We start from the raw sequence: 19,589 nt of genomic DNA on the forward strand, positions 1-19,589 counted from the left end.
CCACATGGAAGTTTGTTGATTCATATTTGGAGGAAGGTCAAATTGACAGACAACACCTAACTGTCTAGATAATGACTTGATCAAACTAATTCTTATAGACAGGCATGTACAATGAATTACTCCCTCTCCTGAATTGGATGGGCTTTGACCTTTCCGCCCCAGGTATTATTGCTGATCATTATCACCAAATGGTTAGTACCAAGATTTCCATCCCATTATTTTAGTGTAGATTTCTATTTTATTTCTATTTTTAATTTTGCATTGGCTGGATTTAAGCAAATGACTTTTATTAACCAATATCCACTGCATAAGTGGGGAAATGAGTTGTTTGCCTTACAGACATTCTTTTTTTTTCATCCCCTGCCCATAAATTGTTTTTTTTAACTAGAAAAAAACCCTTTAAAACACCACATCTCCCATAGAAGCACCTTAAAGTGGATTGCTGTGGTTTGAATTCTGCAGAGATTTTCAAGGAAGGTATATGCATTTTGAGGGGGGGGGACCCCTGCCCCTTCCCCTGGGTAGGGGAAAAACAATGGTTGCAGTGCTTGCTTTTTCCAAAATGCTTCCTAAGAATCTTAGAAATGAAGCTGCATAAAATATGGCTCTATTTTGTATATAGCATATTGCTTCTCCTTTAGATCTATGTCTTTTGCTTATGGAATCAACCCAAGCCAGGGAGATAAACTAATATTTTGTATAAGCTGAGCCAGACAATACACATGATAAAGATGTTTCATCTTCTTATGCATGCAGAAAAATATGAAAAATTGTAGTTTACACATATTTTCTCCCTTCCAGAGTAAAATTGGGCCCCGCAATTGCCCTGGGCCAGTGCAAGTGGTGTTAAGGAAGCCGAATTTACCTAGCAGCTGAGTGAAAAATGATCAAAATATTAGCCTGATCTAGGCCACATTAAGGAGCCATTGCATTTTCTGACAATTTTCGGCAATCTCAATATGAAAACAGAGCAATTGTCAGCTCATATCAGGTTATGATCGGCAATTACAGTTGCATAATTCACCTCATCGTCTCTTTTCAGACCCTTTATTTTCCCTCTCGGTGACGTTCCCGAAGTGCCTGATGAAAATGTCATATATCATCCAGTCTTTTAAAACTCGTAAGGGGGTAATCTGCTATGCCTTGCTGAGCCTACACTCGTCACTAGATCTTCTCTCTCCCATATATATATATATATATATATATATATATATATATATATTTACTGAGAGAGAGGTCACGACACTCATAATTTCCTTTTTGATATTGTCCTCAATTGATATGACAAGGGGCTGTAAAAGCTCTATTGTATGCTGCAGTTAAGAGCTGTTCCGGAGGGGCTGATCACGAGCAATAACGCTGCATTACTGGGGGGATTCAGCAGTAGTTGGCCGTTTCGAAGATAATTAGATTTGATGTCAACATTTCTTTATCACCTGCATCCTTTTGTGCATCTGCGTGTCAAGTTGTTATTTCCGGATTTATTAGCACCCTCAGAGCTACTATCTATCTGTCAGCTCGCGCGATGTCTGTGTTGACAGTTGTAAAGTTAATTACTACTGCTAATGAGCAGCGGGCTTTTGGTGGACATGGTATTTTGGGCATTTAAAAGGATAATTAGATTCTTGTTTTTCCATCTCCATAGCTGGCTATAGGAAGTAAATCTCTAAAAACTAAAAAAGAAGAGAGGGATCATCTCTCTCCCTTCCCACCCACCCCCCTACATGCAAATAAGAAAACCAACCAATCTTAAATAAAAGGCCAACTTCCGGCTTGACTGATTTTGCCGCTATCTTATTGTTTATTCAAACACTCAGATCTGCTTATTTTTCACAAGGCCTCCCTGCAGTTTCTTCAGTTACATCCACCTGAAGAATACAGATTTCCTTCCCTTCCGCATCTCTTGCAATCCAGCAAATCACTGCAGGGCACAGAAACGTTGTTGAAGGCAGTGCTTGATATGCAAGGCACTAACGCAGCCTAAATTTTGCCCCGGGAAAAGCTGGGGTTTGCGATCAGTATGAATTAAACACCATAGACTAAAGGTGCAGCAGCCAGGATGCAGAATTAAACATCCCCATGTGTACATTGGGAGGGTCTGCCAGTTTCTCCTTCCGGCTGCGTTACACAGTCGCGTCCCCCACAACTATCAAATATGACTTTGTAGTGGGGGGGAGGGAGCACAAGTGGGAGCCAAATAAAGCTCTGGTAGATATGTAACCATATGAATCTCGGCTTTATTTATTTATTTTAAATTTTGCATAATTTAGTTTCCAATCCAGTGCACACTTTCACAGTAAGCCCCACCGGATGCAGCGACACTTCTGAGTAAACATGCCTAGGATTGGACATTTGGTCTGCTTTTCCAAATTAGGGGCAGGAGAAGACCTGCAGGCCGTCAAGCCATTCTGGGTGCAAATTCTGGCATGCTCACCCCCACTTCTCCATCCTAAGGGACTAGAAGCTTGACTTCCATCCAAATCAATTGGAAATTCTTTATCAATGTGAAAATAGTATGCCTTCAGTGAAGCACTGGTTTGTGGGTCTGATTATTGAAGATCATACCAAAGATTCAGCAGGGCATTCCAAATGTGTGGTGGGGCTTTTGAGCCACCCACTCCCCCCAAACCACTCATCTAAAACTCTTATTGGCCACATCTATTTGTGCAGCTGTTCAAAGATGCAAAAAGGCGCTGCGCCATTTGCCAAGAAAATTTCCTTGCCCTAAGAGGAAGAAAATGAATGCAGCCTAAAACTTGCAACAGAGAATAAAACCGGTTCTTTAAAAATTGCTTATTTAAAGGGTCTGAGAAAATAAAAAGGCCATCACTTAAGCACTGAAAACAGCTCAAGAAAAAGCGCCTGGTGGGCCTCTCTGGGGAGAGTATTCCACATCTGGGGTCCCCAGCAGCAAAAAATGTAGCTGGAATGCTCCTGCTTACAAAAACATGATAACTGTGTTGACAAATTGGCACATAAGAATTCAGTTGAAGGTGTTACTAGTAGTAGCAATCCTATGTGTTACTATTGGTATATAAAGTCCTCAACATCTTGCGACCATACCCCTATATACACCCACTCAACCACTTCCCTCTGCAAAAAGTGCACTTTTACAAGTGCCACATGGTGCTTGTTCTGCACCTGCAAAGAATAGATCCTTCAGTGTGGTAGCATCTACTCCCTGGAACTCCCTGCATATTGTTATTCGTCTGACACCTTCGCTGTATTGTTTGCGGCACCTGCTAAAAAAAAATGTTGTTGTTTAGGCAGGCCTACCCAGGCATACTCCATGCTTTTCTCTTTAAAAGAAGATGTACCTGTTCTGAAGAATTAAGTGGTGCAACCTAGACAGATAGCAACGTAGACCATGAGAGAATATTGGGAGAGGGGATGAAATTAAGGGGACCGGCTTATATAAATAGATTCCAAAATATTTTCAAGAATTAAGATGTAATCCGATTAAACTTTACATATACACACTTTTTCCCCACACCCCCAGCAATTGGACACACTTTTCATATAACTAGGAGCCGCCACAGTGCTTATTCTGTTTACTTTCAGTTCATAATTTATTCTCCTCCTATTTTACTAAGCACTTATCTGTCCTGGGCATAAATCATCTGCAAAAAAGGGAAAGAAATGGGGAGGAGGGAGGCTCTGGCTCAGAAAAGATTTCGTCCCTGGCATGAAAATGATGAGAGAATCATTTTCGTCTCTTGTTTGAAACATTGAGATTTATTGAGTTTTGATGGGCTGCAGTGCTAGCATTGCTGTCTGCTAAACAGACTCCCACATACACTTATTCTTATTGCATTTCAGCGATTGGGGGCATCGGGGGGCTCTGGAGTCCCTGGAGAATCTCTTCCCAGCTTAGGTGGGGCGTTGGAACGTCAGTGTTATTAGTTTATATTAGATAATGAAAGAATGCACACAGAAGCATCTGGTGATTTTCTTTTTTCTTTACTTTCTGTTTAGCAGCAATGACAGAATGTCATAGTGAAATGACTTCCAGAGTCATCCCCCCACCCCGCCTTTACTCCTGACCTGGGTTCTGCGGCCTTGTCCCTGGAGGGCACTTCCATTGTATCCTTATATTAATTCTGCTAACTTTTGGACTTCATTGCTGACAATAGACCCTTTGGCTTTCTCCGACTATTACATTAAATTTCCTATCAAACCGTGTCAGCCTCTGAGGTCAGAGATTCCATGAGAAGCTTTAGATATTTTGCCTTTTTGACTTCACGGGCAGGTGTTTTGCTAAATTGCTTCTAGGTTTATTTGATGTGGTTTCTCTCCACCACCCCTTCCCCCATTATTATTATTTTTTTTGAAACACACCAGACCACTTTGCAAAGGAAAATAACAGAAGTTCACAAAAGGTCCCAACAAATTCAGGGTGATGCTGAAATCCAGAGGTGGGGAAATTGCAAATTGGATGCTGTTGGACTCCAACTCCCATCAGCCCCAGCCAGCATGACCAATGGTCAGAGATGATGGGAGTTGTCATCCAGCAATGCTTGGAGGACCACAGCCTCCCCATCCTTGCTGTTCTGCAGCCACCATTACTCCAGAGTCCCTGCGCTCAGCTAGAATATAAATGATACCAGACTTTAGAATAATGCTTTGGGTCATGCTTGGCCCTACCATTAGGCAGATTGGGGCAGCTGCCTGAGACAGAAGATTGGTCCAGTCCTCCTGAGCCATTCATATCCTCCTAACCCAGTGTCCTGGCACTAGCAATTCTTGCATAGCTGGCATGTGTTGTCTGGTCGCTTTACCACGTCACCGCCTTCCAAGGAATCACAGGCAGAGTGACTGAGAAAGGCAGTGAGATGGGACACACATTTCAGGAGGTGGAGAACCTTAGGCCCAGGGGCCTCAAGGCCTTTCTATCTAGCCCTTGGGGATCTTTCCCAGGCTGCACCCATCACCGGTCTTGCTTCTCACCCTTCTTGAGTGTTTTTTGCCTGACTGGAATGTGCCCTTGAACTGTGATAATGACTCTTTCTTGCCTGAGTGGAGGATAGAGAGGGATGTGTATGTGTGTAGAAACTAGCTTAGTGTACAAAGAGAACGTCTGCATTCCTTGCTCTGCTCAGTTTTGCCTCTTGCCCTGCTGCTGGCATGTGGCCCCCAGAAAGTTACCCAGAGGTGAATGTGGTTCCCCACCCCAGCATTTGAGCAGAAGCTAGAGAGAGCAATGAGTAAGCAACAGCAAGGTGTTGAAGGACACGGCTCTGTGTCCTTCACAGTCTGCCCTGCATCCTTCAAGCTAGCCTGCTGCACTCACTTGTGGTAAGAGTTGGAGTCCCATCACAAGTGTGGAAGCAGAGAACTGTGAAAGCAGCAGCTTTCGCCAGGCACTCAAATGGCTTTGCTCAACCCAGTTGGGGGGCCCATTTTCACCATTCACTTAGCATGATATAGATACACTTTTGAGTGGGCACGTATCCTGTTCAACATGTGCTGGAGAAGTTATATGAATTGTTCCAGAATACACCTACCTGACCTTTCAACCTGTGTTTACTGTATCATCTCAAAACCAATTGAAGTGTACTGAAATGGTAAATATAAGGGGAGTTCAAAGTGCAGTGTGGGCTGGCATGTAAAGTTGCACTACTACTACTACTACTACTACTACTACTACTACTACTCTCTTCCATCACCCCCCCTTTAGTGCAGCAATATTTGTATTTTGGGCTTGGGGTTTCTTTAAATTTAAAAATATGTCTCTGTCTTGGTTAGTCCTTCGACCTAATGTAGACATGAATGTTAGTTCCCTTCAAAGTTTGATTTGCAAGACAGGAGACCTGAGAATCTATGCCTGCTGCTTCCCCATGATTCCTTGAAACATCTGCTGCACCAGCTCTGGCCATGGGTAATGCTAAACACCTCTATCAGGATTTGCAAATCCACAGCAAACCGTAGCTAGGATGTAAACTATGGATAACCACTTAATCGGCTAAAAGGCAGATAATTGATCAGCTATTTTTGTTTAACATAGGTAAGAAATTCCATCTGTAGCCAATTATTCTCAAGCTTCGGTTCACTAGTGCCCTGACTTTCTTTTCTTCCTTTTTTGTGTCAATGGGTTTTGCGTAAAACTTGAGAACGCAGTGCAGTAAAGCCATAAGAATACTCACTTGAATGAGTAGTTCAAATAGAAGGAGGCATTAACAGCTGTATTCCTGTTACTAGCTTCGTTAGTGTCATGACAGGATAGTTCTGCCTGTTGGTTTTCCTTTTATTAAAAGAAAGAAAGAAAAAAGACTACACTACATTGATTCATAATAAGATACAGTAAATGGGGATCCCACCAAGGAACGACTAACCTAACTGTGCAGATTCTCTCGCCACCCCCTCTCTCATTTAGTCCCATTCATTTCAAGAGAGTCCTATTTTAATCTGAATTAGGTATTTGGTCTGTGCTTGTAAGCAGCAATTAAGACCCAAGGCGGGAATGCAATAGGAAGATTGGGGGGGGGCAGCCAGACTCTGCCTGTGCGTTGTCTCTACCTGCTTACATCCATCCAGAGAGGGGAATCATTTGTGACACTCTAGGGACAGTTTTGTCACCCTGACAGTAATGCTGTTATGCACCAAGTTGACACACCGGATGAATCCATAAAGACAGATAAGTAACTGTTAAAGTGGCTAGGGATCAACCTGAGTGCTACCACTCACCTGCAAGTGACAAATAGATAGTCATGAAGGATTGAAAATCCAGCGCAACACAGCAATGTGTCAGTCCAGAGCTAAAATACTGCGTAGATACATGAAGGCTGGAGCGCCAGGGCCCCAGGCGACTGCGGGAAAAAGGTTAACTTTAATGTACACCATTGCACCTTCTTCTTTCCACAGCTATATATATTTATTTATGATGTGCATCTATAGCTATATAGCTGCATAACTGTAACTGTGCCCAGGCCTAAAATGTGCAAGGAAAATGCTGGCGTTTGTTCTCCAGGTCAGTGGTTCTTCTGCTCTCAAATCCTCAACATGAGATTGAATTAGAACCTGAAACAAATTAGTATCATTAAGGCTATTACCATCTGGGAGCAGGTCCCTGTTTTGAATCAGAACAAGGACCCAACATTCTCAAAGAGCCAATGACCAGATGCCCCTAGGAAGCTCCAAATGGCAGCAATCGTCCTCCCTGTTATTTGCTTCTAGCTTCTGGTATGCAAAGGGATGGGAAGCACAGTGGCTCAGTGGTAGACCACCTGCTTTGCATGCAGAAGGTCTCAGGTTCAACCCCTGGCTCCTCCATGTAGGACTGGAAAAGACTCATGTCTGAAATTGTGGAGAGTGGCTGTCAGTCACAGGTTCCCCATCTCTGGCCTTTAGGGCACAAACATGTACCTCAGTTGCACCAAATTCTAGTGCTGTGCTGAAAATTCCTCCTTTGTTTCCCCACCACCGCTAGCCTTACGAATTAAGGGAAAACAAAATTGTGCCTGAAAATGCACTTACCGGTCTTTTGTGGGAGTTTTGAGTGTACCCTTTTTTTCCTTCTACAAACCATTTCACCAATCTGCACGTGTCAATCAAAGCCCATGGGAAGTCATCACGGGACAACTTTTTTCAGATCAGGAAGCTCAGGCAATTGCAGAAACTGTAGAGTGCTGGGAAAAATGGGAAGGAAAACTCATACACTTTCCCTTGGCCCCCCTGCAATGATATGGTAAGCTTAAAAACCTGCTGAGATTCAGAAGAGATTCTCAAGTGCCCTGGGATCGAGGCAGAAAAATGGGAACCTCTGGTGTACAAATTTCAGCACTGCACTAAGCTAATGAGATCAAGCGGGGAAACAACTTTCTCCCCACCAGTCATAATTTTCTAAACTTCCAACCTGCTTCATCCTAGCCATATCTACCCCAACGGTCTTAATTGCATTTTTTTATTATTTTGAGACATTTTATTTAGACCAATAGAGGTCCCCATCTGCAAATCTAATGAAAGGAAAGGAGACTGAAAAGGAAGGAGAAATGAATGAGCATTACAACTGCAGGTCCCAGTACCTAACTGATGAACTCAGAAATGCGTTCGTGTTTTCCCCTTCATTTATTTCAAACATGTTGTTGAAGGATTATGAGGGATTTTGCAAATCGGAAAGACAATTTCCTTATTCTGTTTCAAATACTTTTAAAAGGGAGGGGAGAGAGAGTATGATTCTATGCATCAGGCATATTAGGAGCAATCAGGTGTATGAGGCATGTTCATAGTCTAGCCGTAGTTAAGGCTTCAATCCTGTTCACACTTACCTGAGAGTAAGCCCCATTGGTTGCTGCATACAAGTGCCATCCAAATGGCAATGTTGTGTCAAGCAGCAAGATGGTGGTAGAACAGTATACTATACTTAAATAGTATCTTTGAAGAGTTAGCAGAGTTCACCAACCATTTTCATCCCATGGGCATATTCTGTTCACTTCTCTCCCCCAGATCCCCAGATGAGCACCCACAAAGACAGACAGACATAAAAGGAAGACATGTGTGTGCACCAACAAATTTTACTTTTTGTAGCGATCTAGGTAAAACTCAGATCAGCAGAATTAATCTGAGCCTTGAGAAGCAGGACTGAAAGAGGAAGTGGGGGGAAAGGGTCATTCTTCCCCCTTCCTCCTTCAGCTCTATGTACTTTTTCTAGGGAGAAAAGGGCAGCCACTTTCACCACCTTATGACCAAGGGATCAGGGAGGCTCAGAGGTTTCATGGGCACCAGAGGGATTCCTCAAGGGTGTCACTGCACCCGTGGGCATCATGTTGGTGGTCCCTGTGTTAGACACTTTCAAGAAGGAAGTAGTTTTCAAAGAAAAGCATGATTGGACAGCTCCATATGATTGGAAAATGCAATCATATACAATCATAGCTTGGTTTTCAAACAGCTTACTTCCCGAACGTTTTGGTTCCCGAACATCGCAAACCCAGAAGTGACTGATCCAGATTGTGGCCTATTTATGGAAGCTGAATGTCTGACGGGGCTTCCACGGCTTCTGAAGCTCCTGCAGCTAATCAGAAGCCACGCTTTGGTTTCCAAACATTTTGGAAATCGGACAGATTTCCAGAACGGATTCTGTTCGACTTCCAAGGTACAACTATACATCACTGAGTTTAGTCAGGAGCTAACCATTGAGGCTTTGTTTTGCTGTAGTGGCGGCCAAACTATCTTGATGCTATGAATTGTTATTTGTTCTTCACAATTCACAGGAAAGCCCACATGTACTTCAATACGCTCCATCAAGTAAATTCTTGCATAGTTACAGGCTGCAAACAGCTGCTGTACAAACACTCCAGGCAACTTGAAAATGCTGCTGTGAGTCCTAGGAAGATGAGAGAGTGGCATAGTGGTTAGAGTACTGGAGTAGGACCTGGGAGACCATGGTTCAAATCCCTACTCAGCCACAAAGCTCACTGGGTGACCTTGGGCCAGTCATTGTATTTTTGTGTAACCTACTTCACAGAATTGTTGTGAGGACAGAATGGGTGGATGGAGGCAAGGCACCTATTTTACCTTCTTTGGCGGAAAGGTTGTATATAAAATGTCATGATAAATTAATCAGGAAGTTCCGTGATTCCCCCATGGGAGTTATGTACCATTCTAGCCCCAGACATGGTGGAACATGAGCCTTGCAAAATTCCATATCGTTTCTACATCAGGAAACTGGAAATTTCCGTGGTACTGAATAAAAAGTGGAAAGTACTAGATGAATTCTGAATAGCTCCCCCTGCCTCCGCAAAACAGTGCACTTTGCTCATTCCCTATGAACTCCATATTTTCCTTATCAGAGCTGTGTTTTCTCTGAATTTCAAACTGGCATTATCTTAACACAGTTCACTCAGCTTCAGAGGCAGAAGAAGCCATTTTGGACTTTGCAGGATGATCTTTGCTGTAGAACTTTTGAGTTATTCTGGTCTTTGAATTTGGGGAGCAGGAGTTATTGGACACAGAATTCTGTTCCCCATTACCACACACATCAGGTGGGGAAATCAATTCAGTTTGCATTTAAAGGTGGGTCTGCCTAATTTGCATTTCCCATATACAAACAAACACATTTATCTTTTGAAATTCACAGCATTTTTTCCTGAATTTTGCAATGCTGTACTCCATTCAAATAGGGTGTACAAAAATGCCTGTGCTGGGGTAAGGGGTGCATAAAAATGCATATATTGGTGCAAATAACATACAAAAATACAGTACCGATGGGGAAATTGCCCATGTAAAGAAATGTGTATATTAGTCTAAACTGCAAAAAAGTATATATTTGGAGAAATTCATACTAAAATGCTGATGAATTTTAATGAGGAATTTATAGAAATATATACTGCAAACCGATCTAGAAGAACGTGGAAAACTGAATTTAAGATTGGAAAAATGAGAAATTGACAGGAACTGAAATTGACATGTTCACACATCCCTACTTAAGCAGGAATACTTTCTGGGGCTCTCCTTTGTGTGCAGGCAATTTGGAAGGCAAAAGAACGTAAGGAAGTTGCCAGGTACTCACAAAGGTCAAATCTCCAATTACTGGCGCCGTGGAACAGAAATGGCACACAAAGGTCAAACTCGTATTTCTCTCCCCTCCCCTCCGCCTTCGTTAATTATTCCAGCCATATATGCCCCTTCTCCCCAGATCGGAAAATGTATGGTAAGGATCCTCTCCATACGTAGAAATGTTTGCAATCTTTGTGTTCAGCCTGGGAGCTACACTACTTTTTAGTGGAGTTTTGCAAACTTCCACTCTGCGTTTTCTCGCTAATTCATTTCAAGCACACTGCATTTTATTGGCTTATCTCCTAATTCTTTTGATTAAAACACAAGCAAAAACCAACCAACTTGAACAGGTTGAATGCCACATCTGTGCCGAAGATAGCGGCGCACTTATTTATGGCTCAAAGAAATGGAGCCCAAATTAAGCTAGCGATTGCCGTAGAGTGGATAAGCGCCCATTATGAATTATCCTTAATTATAGCGATTTCCTAAACTAATAAACCTGCTAAATCTTTATTGCAAAGGTTAGTTTACGCAGCGCATATAAAATCCGCATGTGCTACGCATCAGCCACCAGCTGTCTGACGGTGTGTTGCTATTGCTCTGAGTGTTCCCATAAATTTTATGTTGGTTATATTAAGACTCAGTCCATATCACTACCCACAGATGCCACTAGACATAAAAATTGCTCTCCAGCGAGCCTGAATATCCCTGGAAGCTACTTGTGGCTAATGTTCCATGTAGTATTTGTACGTGAAAGCAGCAGATTGAGGAGTTATTTACAGATGAATATTTCAATCCAAGTTAGCGCATAGTGGCCTACTTAGCCTGATTTTTTTTTCCTGGTTTATTTGTATGCTAAATAATTCACCAAAGCTCCTTGTTTACTTTCAATAGTACTTTCGGCGAAATGCAAACAAGGCAGCCAACTTCAGGTGTTCAAAAGGCTAAGCTGCTCCTTCTCCTACTCCCACCCCCCTCTTAAATGCAGGTCGGAGCCGCCAACATCGATGGAGCGTCCCTTGCATTTTGATGATTATTTGTTCACGTTCAACAGCCCTTTTTAGCACGCCAGGTACACGTTACGATGCTTAGCCCATTTATCCTCACTATAACCCTCTCAGTTAAGTGAGGGGAGTAAATTCACAAACCCTTGGCTGGAGCACATTAATTCATTTATCATGTGGGGAACCAGTGCCCCCCCCAGATGTTGCTGAACAGCAACTCTTGGGCCATTGGCCATGCTTGCTGGGGCTGATGTTGCCGTTCAGCAACATCTGCAGGGCCAAAGGTTACCCACCCCTGATGTATACCAATAAGATCCTTATGTAGACAAGGCAGCCCACACCCACACACAACAGGGGCAGATCAACCCAAGGAGCGGGGGACTCCAAAGCAGATTGGTGAATGCTGAGCATGCTCAGTGAGCACAGAATGCTGTGGGGAAGGGATGGCAGAAAATGAGGAGGGAGAGTGGAATGCCATATTCTGGTAATGAACATGGCTGGCTGGAATCCTGAACAAGATCACTGCAGTGTCGGTCTCACTTCTTTTGTTTTGCTGCAGGCCCAGTTTCGTTCTTAGAAATACATATATACCCTTTCATATATTATTACAGTGGTACCTCGGGTTAAGTACTTAATTCGTTCCGAAGGTCCGTTCTTAACCTGAAACTGTTCTTAACCTGAAGCACCACTTTAGCTAATGGGGCCTCCTGCTGCCGCCGCACCGCTGGAGCACAATTTCTGTTCTCATCCTGAAGCAAAGTTCTTAACCCAAGGTACTATTTCTGAGTTAGCGGAGTCTGTAACCTGAAGCGTAGGTAACACTGTACTGGGTTGTATCCAACTAAGGGCTACTCAGAGCAGACCCACTGCAACTAATGAACCAAAGTTAGCCATGTCCATTAACTTCAGTGGATCTACTCTGAGTAGGACCAGCGTTGGATACAATCCATTGTGCTGTTGCACTCAGACCCTGCTCATTGGCTTCAAATAGGCATCTAGTTGGCTCCTATGAGAACAGGATACCAGACTAGATGAGCCACTGGCCTGATCCAGCAGGCTTTTCTTACATTAACATCTTGGAAGAGACACTCTGCCTCTATGTGAGAGAAGGAGCGGATCTCTCTTCAGAGATGCCCCTTACTGCTCATGGGGTTTTGTTGGAAGTACTTTTATAAAAATTTGCTTTCCCATTAATCTGGAGTGGGGGAATGAATCAATCTAACCAATTTACATCACCATCTTATGCATAATTGCTCAGAGTTTATTCCCACAGTTTTCAGTGGAACTAACTCCCAGTTAAATGGATGGATGTAGGATTGCAAATAGATACAGGATAAGCTAAAATCCTATGCACATTTCCCCTGGAGTAAACCCTAACGAACGTTTCCTTCTGAATAAGCATGCATTGGGTCACAGTTGTTCACCTAGTAAACAACAATTCAATTAAAAGTGCAAATAAAAGAGTGCCATTTCCACCAGTTTTTGGTATCTTCCTGCTTTTATACATATTTGTGTATTGCAGCATTTGGAACACATTATTCCCCTAGCTCAGGGCTGGGGAGCTTGTGACTTTCCAGTTGTTGTTGGACTCTAACTTCCATTAGCTCTGGACAGCTGTCAGGGTAATAGGACTTGTAGTCCAACCCCATCTGCAGAGCCATGGGTTCCCTATCATTCCTTTCTATTCCCTTAATGAAAGATCATCTAACCCCTTTTATATCCAGTTCACCAGCAGAGCTTGCATCCTTCAGGTGAGGGCCTTCTGCAGATACCACCTTATCAGGAGGTTCGTTCCACACAGTGTAGGAATTGGGTCTATAGTGTTGTGGCACCTTTGGAATTCACTCTTCTTGAATCTTAGACAGGCATCATCTCTGTTGTCTTTTAGGCCTCACCTGTAGATCTTCCTCTGTCAGCAAACCTTTTCACTTGAGATCTTTCCCAGTTTGCATCTTAATTAATTGGAATTTCTAAAAGATGTTTTTATTGTTTTATCACGTGTTGTTTGCCTTCTTGGGAAGAAGGTATAACAACAACAACAACAACAACAACAACAACAACAACAACAACAACAACAATGGGTGGGTGGGTGTTAGATTTAAAAGACTGGAGAGAACTGCTTCCAGTTCAAAGCCCAGGCCTGCCTAGCTTGTAGAGAGTTTGTCTGCTGAGCTAACTTTTTGTTTTACGACATTGATTTTCATCATTATTATTGCTCACCCTAAGAATTGCTCTATTGATATGTACTCAAATTCTTATTGTACAAAAATTGTAGACAACTCAGTTACAGCTATCGATGTATGTCTCTGGCTTGCTCTCTCTGCCGTCAGCCTATTTCAACCAAATATTATTCAGATGCTGCTCATGTTTCTTGCTATTGATTTTGGATTGTGTTCATTACATACTTCCTCGGCTCATGTACTGAATCCGCCCAGAGCACTGGTTTTCAGCTGGCGGGTCAGGACCTACTAGGGTGCTGCATCCTAGTCTCAGAGGCCAATTGTAGAAAGGGCACCAGTTCCTTGTGAGCATCTGGGTCAGAGGATACTGTCTCGGGGGGTCCCAGTTCAGTGGTATCTGACTCAGGTTCACTGGATGGACCTTGGTCTGTGTTTAGCACCCCCACAGCTTGGACAGTTTTCCCAGTGCAGTTGGTTCACCTGTCTTTCGGGGGCCTGGCTTCTTCTCATGGTCAGGTTCATGATAGCAGGTCATTTTTTTTTAAAGTGGGGAAGGGCTGTGGCTCAGTAGGAGAGCATCTGTTTTGCATGCAGAATGCTCCAGGTTTGATTCCCCAGTATTACCTGCTGGGAATGCCCCCCTATCCAAAGAGCTGCTGCCAGTCTGAGTAGACAACAGTGAACTCGATAGACCAGGGATCTGACTTGGTGTAAGGCAGCTTCCTGTGAACCCTTTCGCACTTTCAGTACCATGGTGAGAAATTTAGGAGTGCAGGGTCCCTTTATGATAGTCGCAGCTGCACCCTTTCTAAGATTATACAATAATCTTGTAATTCTGCAGTAATAATAATTAAGGATGCAGTGCAATGATCAGTACAGATCTCCAGGTGTTGCCTTTCAGCTGGATCTACTATTTTCTATATGGGCACGTATATGGGTAGATGATTTGGAGTGTTCCAATATCTTCTTTTGGACTGACTTCAGTTGTATTTTCCATGAAGTTCCATTGTACATGGCAGAACCATTGCCCACCATTCTCTTGACACTGAAGCACCTTGTGTTTTCGGTGTTTGGAGCAGACAGTGGCTGAAAAGTCCCCCTTTTAATCTTGATTGGACAGCTCCAGGACGTTGCAGAAATAGTGACGAGTTTTCAGTCCCCTGCAACCCCAGACTGCTAACACCAGCACCCTTTAAATGTAAGCTTTTTTGAACTGAAGGATGAAGCATGGCTCTGATTTATAATTTAAAGGGAGGGGGTCTTCAGATATCAGAAGTTTGGGGAAGACTTATTTAATTGGACAGACATCTGGCAATTGGCTTGCTTGGAAGTAGCTTCCCCAATCAAGCCGGCGAGCATCCTACCCCAACTAATTCACCAGGCCGTCAGTGCTTTGAACTGTCTCAGGCATGCCTAACAGTTACATGCTAGCAACTAGAGTAAACACTCTGGACAGAAGAGAAGAGGGGAGCGAGCGGGAGAGTCACTGGGAATAAAGAGAGATTACAAGACAACCCATCTGCTAGAGCTTTGAATGGAATACCTGTCACCCCTTGTTATAAGGCAGAAGAACCCCAGCTTTATGACAATCATGTGGGCCGGCTTACAATAAAAGCAGAAGAGAAGCAAACTTAAACCTTTTCCTCCTGGCTGACATTGTGTCAAAAACATCATTTTTCAAGGAATCTCGCAGACAGAAGAGTGAGCCTGAGCGGAGAGTAAATGCTAACAAGAAATAAAAAGGAGGAAGAGAGCTCGGAAGCATCCACAAGTTTGGGGGGAGCTAAGTGGACTTCCCTACTGAATAGCCAAGGGAAAAAGAGAGAACGCAACTGTCAGGTATATTTCCAAGGCAATGTCAAGAAACCAAGTTGGTGTGTCTAGCAGGGGAGATGTGGAAAAGCATATAATAATTGGGATCATCTTGATTCCCTGCAGTTGTTAAATCTTCAGTGTACTACAGAGGTGGCCCAGTCTTTTGGGAGGGTGATGTGCAGTGAATTGTGTTGCAATTCTAAGTGTCCCTCCCTTCCAGGCTGTATTATTATTATTATTATTATTATTATTATTATTATTATTATTATTATTTTATTTCTATACCACCCTATACCCGAAGGTCTCATATGCACCCCTCTGTACATCTCAGCTACACTACTGAGCTGCAAAGTACAATAGCAAATAGTTGCACTAACTTCAGTAATTACAAACTTTTAATACTAGTCAGGGTAGACAAACCTTTTCCATTCATAATGCATCCTCATAATACTCATCTTCTGCATGCAATGCTCATAATCCTAGCCAGTGTGACTCTTTTCGTCCTGGCTTAAACATGGCAACAATTCCAGACACCAGAGACCCTAGGAAATGTTATTTTCCCAGGGTCCCAGAGTCCTTACTATGCCCTGGAAACTAAATATCCCAGGGCTCCTTGATAAGTAGGACACCACAGGGAACATAACAGGGTGTGAATTTCAGAATTCCACCCCCTTCCCATCCCCATTTTAGATGGGCAATAGTTTAATTTGCTGAGCCCAAATTGTAGCTGAGCTGGGGAGGGAGGTGGATTTCCCATAACTTCTTAATTTTGTTTTTGTTTGTGTGTGTGCTGTTTGAGGGGATAAAATATTTATTTGGTGCTTTTAACAGTGCTTTAAGTCACCTGGAGATTTCCAGGTTACAAGTGACAACAAGTGACAAACAGATCGAATTAATAATAACATGATAGTGGTGAAAACAACTTATAATAAATGATTAGACATAGACTGATCACTATTACTCTTGACCAGGTATGCCTCAAACTCCTACTGGCATGAGTTGGATACCAGTGACCAAGGAGTGTACACCCAGTGGGATTTTTTAAGCAGATCTCTGTATTACAAACTATTTTGGACTGAAGAAAGAAAGAAAGAAAGAAAGAAAGAAAGAAAGAAAGAGAAGGAAGCAAGCCAAAATCCTCCCAGGGCACCCTGAACATGTTGTTTGGTCCTTTTAAGACTGTCCAGCCCCTTGTTCTAATTATGAGGTTAACATCTAGCTTTTTCCAACCTCTCGTGGAAAATGTACAAATAGGGTGTATTCATGTAATGGACTGTTTTGGACATTGATTTTTGAAGGTTCGTTAGATAAATGCTGACATTACAGATTGATGTCTCTTTAAAACAGTGTCTGGCACACAACCATGGAAGAATCAAAACTATTGACAACGTTTGCTTGGAGGGCCCGCTGGAGGCTTCCTTTGCATTAATAGGATCCATCAATTTAGGTGTTCCTTAATTATTCTAAATCTGCATCTCAGAGCCGAAAAGGGTCTGTTCAGCCAATTTGATCCTGTACCCAGGTAATTGAGCAGTCTGTCCAAGAAAACAAATAACACAAGATGTGGGTTCACCACCATACCACAAGGTCTTATTTTAAAGGCAACACATTTTGGAATATCTTTGTAGAGCCATTTACCCAACCGGAGCGGAGAAGACATTGATTAGTTGGGTAGCTTCGGCCGCCCCCAAAGCAATTGCGTGGTTCAGCAAAATGCATGCATGCAAAATAAAGTTGAGTGTGTGTGTGTGTGTGTGCGTTTATCCCCTCACCCTGGTACCATCAATAGATTGAAGTCGTCGTTTGTATCTGCAAGTGTTTCTTTAATTAAGACCTTTTAAAAATCTTTGCTATTGATTCATTCCATTATCTTATTGATTAACTGCACTGGATTGTGTACTTGGTCTTTAGTGGGAAGAAACAGACTCAGCCTCCTGTCATTACCAACAGATGTGAACTGTAAGCCGTGCTCAGTGTCTGTGCCTGCCAAACAGTCTTGAGTTTTAATGAAGTACTACATTACAGGAGAGGAGCCAGTTGTCTACTGCTTATGGGGTGACCAAGCATAAAGGTTCCCTTCCAGATACTCATAAACCAGCTGCATACCAGGGCACGGCAAGATATTCTGCTTTGCATCTGTATGTTAAAATGAAGCCCTTCTTTCTCTCTCAAGTAGCGTATTATCATAGGTGACCCACAGATGTCCTTTCTTTGCTGTCGTTCAAATTTCCACATTGAAGAGTTGGTTGACATTAATAAGAATTTGAGGGGCGGTATTCAGCCGCTGTGACTCAGCAGTGCAATGATTTCTGCTTGCGCAATGGGAATCCTCCCCTCCCACCCCCACTTTCAATACTGCTCCAGAGGAGTTTCTTAACCTAGAACACATTTAGGGGACATATGGGGGTGGGGTGGAGAGGGGGAGAACATCCCACAGCACAAGGAAAAATCAGTTTGGTTGCCCTTTTCTGAACCTTTTCCAGCTCTACAATTTTATTTTTATTTTTGAGGGGAAGCTATCAGAACTGTGTTCCAAGTGCAGCCACACCACAGACTTGTATAATGGTTGTATAATAGTGGTCATTTTATTTTCAATCGCTTTCCGAATGATTCCTAGTATAGAATTTGCCTTTTGCACAGCTGCGGCATGCTGGGTTGACATATTTACTTGTGTGTTTGTGATAATTATATATACTTACGTATTTATCTATTGTAAACCATATTGAGATTTTTCAGATAGTAAACAGTCTATACATAGAAGTAATTAATGAATAATAAATAATTAACACAAGTTGTGGGATGTGGACTCTGACCACCCAGTCCTATGCATGTTTACTTAGAAGTGAGCCCCATTGGTTGTATCCCCCCAGAAAATGCCATTAGGATTGCATCCCTTGCTGTTTGGGAATTATTGGATCTTTGTATATAGCTTTGCTTTTAACTTGTTTCTCTCCCCCACCCCCCGTTTACCTGAACGTTGAACTCTTGGTTTTAATTTTCTGCACACCAGATGGGATTCATGATTGTTTGTAATTGTTGAGATAATTTGTATATGTTAAGGGGAATGCAAGTTGAGTGGTTAATGTGCATAACAACCAGACATTGTGCACCAGGCCTTATGGAGAATGTGCACATAATAGTTCCATGAAGGGGGAATTGTGCACATTTCCCAGTCAATATACATAATATCCAACAGTTATATTGAATGATGAAAGATAACCTTCAGCTGTTGTTTTTGAGTGCTTTTGAGCACACGTTAAGAAGGGCTTTGATTGGTGGCTTGATATGTGTGTTACTCTGATAAGGCCTATGCTGTTCACATAGGGCAATAGCCTCTGACCCACACTCTCCGGTGCGAATACAGGAGATAAAGGCCTGGTTTTCTCCTGGCATTCTTGAAAGTTGCCTTTGGTCTCAGTAATGGCATGCCTTGCCTTCCCATCCCTCCAAATAATCGGAACTGGTTTCAGAATGACAGCTTTAAGTAGAAAATTGGGTAGTGTTGGTCAGGGGGGAGAATCACACGAGGCGCCTGTCAGTTTCATGCACCAAAAGGTCAGGCCTGGACTTGGCACATTAGAGCAGCCCTGGCCTGGATTGGATGATGATTCTCTTGCATGGGGAGGACCCTGGTTCAGTGGCAGAGCACCTGCTTTCCATGCAGAAGGTCCTGGGTTCAGTGTCATTTCCAAATAGGGCTGGGAGAGACTCCCTGTCTGAAACTAGAGGAGTGGGGAAGTCCCCCCCCCCCAGCTCGAGGGCCACATTCTCTTGTGGGCAACCTGATGGGGGCCATGTGGCAGTGGTGGGCAGGGCCAGAGGCAAAGGTGGGCAGAACAATGACTGCCATTACACACACCCTCAAGCCCTTCTTTATCCCCCACTCCAGGCAAGCGTGAGTCACAATTGCAGTTCAAGGTCATGTTCCAGCCAGGCAGAAACAGCCAATCAGGGTGTGAAGCAAGATGGGAGAAGGGTGTGGCCTGGGGAGAGAATATATAGCTGAGGAGCTTCCAGAGGGCCAGGTAGAAAAATCCAGGGCTGCATTCTGCCTCCCCACCCTTGTAATGAAGTTTGCACAACAGGCTTGAAGGATAAC

At 43.1% G+C, this 19,589-nt stretch overlaps 1 protein-coding gene across 9 annotated transcripts in view; it reads left to right on the forward strand.

The window, feature by feature from the left end:
* FTO (FTO alpha-ketoglutarate dependent dioxygenase) overlaps nucleotides 1–19,589 on the forward strand; it is a 246,328-nt gene that overhangs the window by 195,906 nt on the left and 30,833 nt on the right. Inside the window, exon 10 of one of the 9 annotated variants that reach the window (XM_053400105.1) lies at nucleotides 13,384–13,436. The exons of the other annotated variants lie outside the window; for them this stretch is intronic. Coding sequence (XP_053256080.1) covers nucleotides 13,384–13,396 — 13 coding nt within the window. The 3' untranslated portion in view covers nucleotides 13,397–13,436. Of the gene's footprint in view, nucleotides 1–13,383; nucleotides 13,437–19,589 lie in introns of those variants that run through there. 9 annotated transcript variants of the gene reach the window in all.

Source organism: Podarcis raffonei, chromosome 8, assembly GCF_027172205.1.
Source record: "Podarcis raffonei isolate rPodRaf1 chromosome 8, rPodRaf1.pri, whole genome shotgun sequence".
NCBI lineage: Eukaryota > Metazoa > Chordata > Lepidosauria > Squamata > Lacertidae > Podarcis > Podarcis raffonei.